Source organism: Uranotaenia lowii, chromosome 2, assembly GCF_029784155.1.
Source record: "Uranotaenia lowii strain MFRU-FL chromosome 2, ASM2978415v1, whole genome shotgun sequence".
Classification (NCBI taxonomy): Eukaryota; Metazoa; Arthropoda; class Insecta; order Diptera; family Culicidae; genus Uranotaenia; species Uranotaenia lowii.
Genome location: NC_073692.1, coordinates 362,117,820 through 362,127,047, shown reverse-complemented (window position 1 = coordinate 362,127,047; position 9,228 = coordinate 362,117,820). Strand labels below are relative to the sequence as shown.

General features: G+C 41.6%; 2 protein-coding genes across 2 annotated transcripts in view; one reads left to right on the top strand and one right to left on the bottom strand.

The window, feature by feature from the left end:
* Positions 1-2,494: 2,494 nt before the first annotated feature.
* On the top strand, positions 2,495-5,733 carry LOC129745655 (polyribonucleotide nucleotidyltransferase 1, mitochondrial). The gene is made up of 3 exons (XM_055738882.1): positions 2,495-2,739; positions 2,802-4,800; positions 5,375-5,733. Exons 1-3 carry the CDS (start codon positions 2,591-2,593, stop codon positions 5,627-5,629), a joined length of 2,403 nt encoding a protein of 800 aa, XP_055594857.1. The 5' UTR covers positions 2,495-2,590; the 3' UTR covers positions 5,630-5,733.
* LOC129745654 (cytoplasmic dynein 2 heavy chain 1) overlaps positions 5,611-9,228 on the bottom strand; it is a 45,584-nt gene continuing 41,966 nt past the window's right edge. The window contains exons 10-13 of the mRNA XM_055738881.1: positions 6,962-7,233; positions 6,701-6,904; positions 6,137-6,640; positions 5,611-6,077 (exon numbers count right to left, since the gene is read on the bottom strand). Coding sequence (XP_055594856.1) covers positions 5,790-6,077; positions 6,137-6,640; positions 6,701-6,904; positions 6,962-7,233 — 1,268 coding nt within the window. The 3' untranslated portion in view covers positions 5,611-5,789. The remainder of the gene's footprint in view (positions 6,078-6,136; positions 6,641-6,700; positions 6,905-6,961; positions 7,234-9,228) is intronic.

The following is a 9,228-nucleotide window of genomic DNA, read 5'->3' as shown; positions in this document are numbered from 1 at the left end:
CAAAATGGCGAGTGAAAAAGTACTCACTTGAAAGATTTATGGGAAAATCTTTTGAGTTGCATAGAAAATAATAAACAAAAAGTATGCAAGCGTAAGTAAATGTCAAAAAACTCCCGGTTGCGTAAAAATAACTTACCCGGTAAGTTTTTGATATTTTGCGTGCAGTGATGCTGTGAATATAGGGGAAAGCTGAGCTACAAAGGCTAATGGTCAGGGCTCATTTTACTTGGTTTGTTGAAAATTGTGTTATTACGTCCATAGTGCCCAATAAAAATTTTAATCTTGTATACATTTTTATTATTGGCCGTCAAATTAAACCCGAATTTCGCCTCGACCTTCTTTGATTTCTTTTTAAATTCCTGCTATAATGGAAACGAAGAACCATAAGGGGCCGTTCACATACCACGTGGACAACTTAGGGGGAGGGGGGGTATATGGAAATGTCCACGCTTGTCCACGGAGAGGGGGGTAGGGGTTTTGGTCATGTCCACGTGGACATACTTACTGTTTGAATCTTAAAATTACAAAACTTTCCAGTTTAAGTTTGAACAATTAAAAACCACTTGAAAGCAAGTAATAAATATGATAATTAGGAAATTTAAAAATTTTAGAATTATTTTATACATATATATTTTTTTAAATCAGCCATTCCAATAACAAATAGTCAAAAAGTAGTGTTTTCTTACTGTCAAATGAGTTTGAAAAAAAAAACAATTTCAAGTCTGTCCACGTGGACATCCGGGGAGGGGGGTAGGGGTTTGCCAGATGTCCACGCTTGTCCACGGAGGGGGAGGGGGGTGTCGAAAATCTCATTTTTCTGTCCACGTGGTATCTGAACGGCCCCTAACATAAAATTTGAATTTTATTATTTATAAATAAACCTCAAGGGACCGATCCAACCACAGGGTTGAGGAAAACGGGAAGGCATTAAATTTCATCGGAAAAAAGTCGGAGATTCCTTTAAATAATCGAGATTTTTAGAATCAGTGCAAAAAAATCAGTGTTGTGGATGTTTCTAGCACAGACTTTATTATGTGGTTCTTACAGTGAAGGGCGATGGAAGTTCCTGAGTAACTTTTACGCGCCAAGAGTCACCTGAAGTTCCCGTAAAACATTTTTTCAGCCAAATGTGAACTTCGGAGTTCCATCTTTAAGTAAAAACGCGACTTTTGGTTGCTTGGGCAGTTTAATTGTGAGCAAACATGCACTTGCGACCTTTTTTTCATACATAACACACTTGGCGCTGCGCTAACGTCGTTTAGCAGTTTTTTTTTAAAATTTAATTCAAAAACTTGATTCTATTTGTAACTTACATCGTAATTTCCTGTTCATATACCGAATTTAATACTAGTGGTTGCATAAATATTATAATTTTTAACTATTTAAATACTTTTTTCTATTGAAATTAAAAAAAAACTGACAGCATTGCTATCGGCTTTTAGCTCTAATTTCTGTAGCAAAACAAACCCGCGTGCTGACAGCCGGCGTGATAAAATCCGAAAAAAACTGCACGGAAAATAATAAAAAGGTAAAATTTACCGAGACAGTAAAGGTGAATGCTCGCAAAAGCCAAAAAGGTAACTTCTACCTATTCGAGGTGAAACTCACCTCACAGCGAGGTAAAATATACCTGAAACGAAGAATGAAAAAAGGTACAATTCACCGAGAAAAAATGTGAATCCAAAAAAGGTAAATTTCACCTCGTAGCGAGGTGAAGTTCACCTGAATTGAGCTGAATCAAAAAGTATAATTCACCTAGAAAGAAAGGTAAATCCAAATAAGGTAAAACTTACCTCGTAGCGAGGTGAAGTTGACCTGGATTGAGCTCAACAAAACGGTACAAATCATCTCGAAAAAAAGTAACTATTTGACGAATCCGTTTATTGAGGTTAAGCTGTTTTGCCGTTGAGGAACAAGTTCTGCTTCGTGCACAATATGTGAAAATCGGAACAAAATGGTAAGTGTTTTCTTAGATTTCATCTAGTTGTGCTGGTTCTCTTCATAATACTTTGCTTTTGTTTCAGATCGGCCCACAGAGCTTCGTGTTGTATTCCCGTCAGCCTTATCAGATATTATTCCGGACAAGCCGGACCTGACAAGCTTGGCGAACAAAGGACTTGCCTCAACAATTTTTAAAGAACACGGTGATATATTTCAATAATAAATATTAGGTAACCCCCTATTTATTTCAAATAAATACCAATTTTTTCATGAATTGTGTTTTAATTATTAATTATTATTGAAGAAACCAATCAAACAAACAAGCATTTACCTTTTAAATCAGTGAATGGGAAAACGGTATAATTTACTTTTTTGCTAGGTGAATGAGAAAATGGTAAAATCTACCTTTTTGCTAGGTGAATTGAAAAAAGGTAAAATTTACCTTTTTGCTAGGTGAATGAAAAAAAGGTAAAATTAACCTCGAAAGAGGGGTGGAAAAAATTCACCTCGCAAAAAGGTAAATTTTACCTTTTTTTTATTTTCCGTGTGGTGTTGCGTACGTGCGTTTTCGTAACTATTTCTCTCAAAACTTAAAATTACTCGCCAAAATTATAAATTTTAGTTTTAATTCCCACAACTTAATGGAGAAATGTTAACGTGTCAAAGTTTCGTGAACCGGAATCGCTCCGGATTTAGCCGGACTCTGACTCAGCAGCTGCCTCGATTCATTTCCGCCAGTCTATTCTCATCCGATTCCTCATCGTCTCAGCCGGAAGTGAATGTGTCCCTCAGCTCCGGGTAAGTGATAATGAAAATTTTATTTTTAACTTATTGAAATTGTTTTTTAATTTCAATTTTAGTCGGGTGGTTCAAATTTCTTCTGGAAATTTGGCCCGCTTTGCCAATGGCAGTGCGGTGGTGACGATCGGTGATACAGCCGTAATGGCAACGGCTGTAAGTAAATCTAAACCCGGCGGGTCGAGTAGTTCTTTTCTGCCTCTTGTAGTTGACTATCGGCAGAAGGCGGCTGCAGCCGGTAGGATACCGACAAATTTTCTCCGAAGGGAATTGGGTCCTTCCGAGAAGGAAATCTTGTCGGCCCGGTTGGTGGATCGATCGGTGAGGCCACTGTTTCCGGCGGAGTTCCGTTGCGATACCCAGCTGGTGTGTAACATATTGGCAATAGATGCCAGTAATCTGCCGGACGTTCAAGCGATTAATGCTGCCTCGGCAGCTTTGAGTCTAAGCGATATCCCTTGGAATGGACCGGTGGGTGCTGTTAGGATAGGGTTGGTGGATAAAGAGATTATTATCAATCCAACGAGGAAGGAGCTGCAGTCGTCCGACTTGGATCTGGTTGTTTCGGCAACAAAGCAGAATCTGGTGGTCATGTTGGAAGGCAAGGGAAACGTTGTTAATGAGAACGAGCTCAGGATGGCAATTAAGAAGGGAACACAAGAAGCTCAGCTTATAATAAATGGGATTGAAAAGTTACAGAAACAATCTGGAAAACCTAAACGGACCCTAGACCCGTTGATTCCAGTTGACCAGGAGATTGAGGATGCAGTAAGGACTATGTCAGAAATGCGGTTGAGGGAAATTTTTCGGGATTTCGCACATGATAAGATCAGCCGCGATGTAGCAGTCAGTAACACTCGTGGTGATACCTTGGATAAGGTGTGGTCCAGTTACCCCAGCGTAGATCCGGCATTGATAAGCGATGTGTTCAATAGATTTACCAAAAAAGTCTTTCGAGAAATGGTATTCGAAGAGAATCGGCGCTGCGATGGTCGGTATTTGGATGATGTTCGCAAGATTTCTTGTTCGGTAAATCTCTACAAACCCCTGCATGGTTCTTCTCTATTTCAACGGGGTCAGACTCAAGTATTGGCAACGGTGGCGCTAGATTCCCCTGAAAGTGCCTTGAAATTAGATCACCTAACGTCCCTGGACACTGGAGTTAAATCAAAAAACTTTTTCCTACATTACGAGTTTCCACCTTACGCCACAGGTGAAACGGGGAAAATCGGACCAGTTGGCAGGAGAGAAATCGGCCATGGCGCACTAGCAGAAAAAGGATTGTTACCAGTTATTCCTTCTGATCATCCGTTCACAATCCGTTTAACTTCAGAAGTACTCGAATCGAATGGATCCAGCTCGATGGCCACTGTTTGCGCAGGATCCATGGCATTGATGGACGCAGGAATTCCTATAACAGAACCGGCAGCTGGTGTGGCTATTGGTCTTCTCACCAAATACGAGAACAACGACACGAAACATCTACAGGACTACAGGATATTAACGGATCTGTTAGGAATCGAAGACTACATGGGCGATATGGATATGAAAGTTGCTGGAACGCGAAAAGGAATGACGGCCATTCAAGCCGATATCAAAGTACCGGGTATCCCGCTCAAGGTTGTTATGGAATCTTTACAAAAAGCAATGGAAGCTCGCTTCAAAGTCCTAGATATAATGGGCGAAACTATTTCCGCAACCAGAAGCCTCAGAAAAGATTGCTGGCCTGTAACGGATAAAATGCTCATCGAACCTCACCAACGGTCGAAACTTATCGGACCAGGCGGTCTAAATCTTCGTAAGCTGTACCTCGAAACTGGGGTTCAAGTGAACCAGGAAGACGACTGCAGCTTCCGGATATTTGCTCCCTCGGAAGCGGCCATGCACGAGGCCAAAGAGTATCTGGATGGACTGATGAAGGTTGAGAAAATACCGGACCTGGAGTTCGGTGCCATCTATACGGCACGCATTGTGGAGCTGAAGGATACCGGCGTTATGGTTACGTTGTACCCGTCGATGCCTCCTACATTGCTGCATAATTCCCAGTTGGATCAACGGAAGGTGAGTTGTTATGCTTAGTCCTGTGACCTGTGATCTTGCCCTGAAACATGTTTTAGTTCTCGGGTCTCAAGTTCAATAATCAGGAGTTCAGTTCTGGCTGCTCTAATTTTTTGGTAAAATTCAAACCAAATCATCAATTCACTTGTAGAGCATTTTTCTAAATTTCTTATAAGTAACCTCTTGCTTTTAAAAGTCGCCATACCTCATAAGTCATCCAAGGACAGACTTTTTTCATACGGACTGCTGTTGTGGATATGCGAGTATGCTTTTCAAGTAATTTTTGGTAGCGATCAGATATAGAAAGTAGCCTGGCGTCGGGATCTAAATTCTGGAGGCCAATATTACTGAGGAAGTCTTTGAACTCTCTTTGCAGATTTTTATGATTTATATGCCGTTTTGTTAAAATTCTAACTCCAGGATGTTGAGTCTCTGTGGTGTATGTAGTCAGGACAGGCCTATGGTCACTGATTTCACATTCAAACGTGTAATTTGTTATGTAGCTAAGGTCGTCTCCTGTGTGATTCCAAACTATTGTTAATCCATTTAAAATAAATTAATTTATGATTTTTTTCAGATTGCCCACCCCTCAGCCCTAGGATTGGAAGTAGGTTCCGACCTTCAGGTAAAGTATTTCGGACGAGATCCCGTTTCCGGGTTCATGCGACTATCGCGTAAAGTACTTCAAGGGCCAGCTACCAGTTTAATTAGAAACTTGGACCGATCCACTGCCATAAATAGCAATACTAGTAGTACCTTAAACGCTTCCAGTCCAACGGAAAACAGTAATAGTAATAGTCAATCCAGTGGTGGTGCCGAAGTTAAATCCTAGTTTTATTTGGTTCCTTGGTTTATGAAGGTAGTTTTCATAAAAATCAAATCTAAAGTCACACACACGATTAAACCATGTAAATAGTTACAAATTGTACTGTTGAATAGCCTCTCTTTGTTGTGAATAGTAGAATTTGAAAGATTTTCCTTGATTATAGTAATTAATAATTTTCGGGGATGATAAGAGCAACTCCTGCTGCCACGAGTTGTGTTCGATCCAGGCCTGGGCCAATGTCTATGGCGATCTCACAAAGCTTCATATCCCGCGAAATATTATTGTAGACGGGAATTTCAAACTGGGCATCTGGTTGACTAGATCGCTTTGAACCGGCTGAGCTGCCTGATGATTGTTTATAATCCAAGGTAAACTTTCCCGTGTTCGTTGGACCAGTGTGTTGTTTTCCTTGTTGTATCATAAGCTTTTGATTGCTCAAATAACCACCATCAATCTGTTTAAGGAAAAAATATTGTAATTTTCAAGAATATGTTATAAGTTTTGGGAACCTACCAAAAGTGGTTCTACTAATATTTCATTTCCCTTTCTGCGCTCATCAAAAGTGGCGAACAGTCTCAGCTCCGTCGTAGAAACGCTCAGCTCCTTCGATTTGATCATCTTTATCGTGGTGAGGAAAGCTTCAACGTTGAAAAAGTTGTTGAAATTCACGACCTCAACAGGACGATTCTCCACAATTTGATTATAAAGCTTCTCTGTTTCTTTTGTCTTGAAACCAATTGCCTTCAGGTATTCGATAAGCGTTTTTGGACCACTCCAAATTCGACGCCATTGCAGCGGAACCTGATTATCACAAAGCACAGTCAAAATCGAACGATCTGAACCGGAAATGCCGTCGATTTCTTTGAGCGAGTTTCTGAACATCTGTAGACAGCTTTGGATCGTTTCGTAAAGATTTCGTACTACTGTCAGTTCGGCTAAAAGGAATACCATCCAGGGGTCTTGATTGGTTTTGTTCCTTTCGAGGATACCGTCCAACCGGTAGGCCATCGTTCCACTCTGTTGGAAAAGTTTCAAATTCAATCTATTGATCCATTAAAATAATCTGTTAAAGTATACCATCAGTTTGTTCCACAAAGCAATTATTGGTTTGATCCGTTTGTCGAAATTTTGAACGCTTCCGCCGCTGAAATATTTCTGCCTCAACACTTTCAAAGTGTTTCGACAGAAAATTATGTCCCTGGAGGAGTTTGTAGACGCCGGAATGCCATAAAGAGCAGGACTATCCGTGTCCGGCAGTTGCTCAATTACTTTTAAGTAGTCCTACAAAAAAGAGAGAAACTTGATTAAAATGTTCAAACCTCGGGTTTTTAAACTCACCTCTAAATGATTGGAATTCGGGAAGCTAACCCCGATGAACATCGGTTGCCAACGGCTGTTCATAATTTTTTCGTCGTAAAACTCCCGAAGCAGGTGTTCCAATTTTTCGAAATCGTTATCGTTGTCGATGCGGCCTCCGTATGCGACCTTTTCGCAGAGACCTTGCAGCAGCGGCCAGTGAATCTTCAAGGTATTGGCTCCCTCGGTGTAGTGTATCAGTTGCATCGCGGTGCGCAGGTCGGAATCGCAGAAGTCGTACCATTTGCTCCAACCTGCGATGTGATGATTGGTTATAGAGATCAGAAGAATACGTGTTATATTCAGAGTGTGATTTGAGTGTTTGGCATATCGCATTGATATGGAATATGAACAGCATGGTTATGACGGGGTGCATTAACTGTGTATTACTCTTAGTGCGTACTAGTCTTCATCGTTCATTACATTGGCTGTGAAGCAATTTCTGCTCTACCATAAAATGTCAAAAGAACGATAGAAGAATGACTTCTTCGAGTTCAGGGGTCATGTCAGTTAACCCAACGACACCAGTTGTAGAATATTCTTACACACTATAAACATCTCTACCCAGTTCGACACAACTTTCTGGGGAACCTAAATCACACACCAACTTGCATTGAGATCAAGTCGAGAAAATCTTGGCTAGCCATTCGAGTCGATGTAGGATGATATTTATCAGAAGAAGTCTTTGTCTGACTATGGTATACTTAGAAATCCTGTGAGTACGTTACCATGTTGCTCAGGGCTCATTAACGGTAATTGCATCAGTACGAAGAGCCTCTTTCCCTTGTATTAGATCACATGTTTCTTAAACAACTTGAAAATTAGAGATCAGTTCGACGTCACTCAAGTACACGGGTGGGAACAGAAGTGAAGGCGAAAGACCTCGAGATGTCTGCCGGTTAAGTGACGCTTCAAAGTATGTAACTCGCGCCCTTCAGAGGATCCACTCCCGTAGATCGCGCATAATTTGCAAGATTTTGCCGACTATAGCACGCTACGACTGTTCGTCACAACACATTTCACTCACAACATTTTCAGCGTTCAAGTTTTGAAGTTGTTGACGCCTTGAAATGAACCATGAACCATGAAATAGCATGTTCTGTCGACTCCTCCGTATCTAGCATTTTGGGCAACAAGGCGAGCTGATAAGCTTAAACCGATGAAGGTATTGCTTAAAGCACCCATGACCCGAAAGGAACTGCGTCAGGTAGAAGTTGACCTCTCCATACATCCAATATACCCATTCTGAAAGTCGCGGGATTAGCCTATGCGTCCATCTTGCGTTGTTCGATGCGTCCCATTGCTCCTGCCACTTGAGTATTGACGCTGTTCGTTGAACTTTACGCACCCCTCTAACAGCTCTTGTTTCGTAACCCTGCATATCCTCCGCCAGAGTTATGTCGATGGGAATCATGTCCGCGATGCACAGGAAACTCGCATGACTATCAACCGATGTGTGCTCCGTAATTTGGATCTGTTGCGCTCTATCTCTATGACGGAGCTCCATGCAGCTCCTCCGTATCGTAGTTTCGATAGAGCTACGCTCGCAAAGAGACGTCTCTTGCTACTTTTTGGACTATGGCAGTTTGGTATAATCCAGGCCAATGAATCGATGACTTTTGAAGCACATTCTCAACAGTATTGCGCACCAAAACTTAAGCGATTGTCGACCAATACTCCAAGGTATTTCAGCAGCTGTTTTGAAAATGCCGTGTGACCTTCAACAGTAATCTCCATGTGCGACCAACTCTTTTGTTGGTCACAAGCAGAACTTCGGTTTTATGGTGAGCTATCTGAAGCTTAACTTCCAGACGTCAACCCTTTCTACGGACACCGTTGCAAGGTCTTCTATCTCCTAGATTGTTTCGCCACTGCGTCGGGCCATGCTACGGAAAAAGATGTGCAATCATCTCTTTTAGTTTTTCTTGACACTTTTCGGTCGGCGACCTTGGGCCACTGACGAATCTCACCAGTGAAACTCTATAGGCTTGGCTCCATGAGTTATCATCTACTCTCTGGCATAACACTCTGTAAAAGTTCTCTTTGCTTGTTTTTATAGCTCGCTTAAGTGCCACTTTGGCTGCTCGGTAAACGGCACCCCTCGTTTCTCTATCGGCTTCATTTCTCGTCCGTTGAGCTCGTCGTTTGGCTTTTAGGCAGCTAGTACGAAGCTCAGCAATTTCTGAGGTCCATCACTTCAGTGTATTCCTTCTGGGCATGGTCATGTCGCACACCGCTACCATCATTTT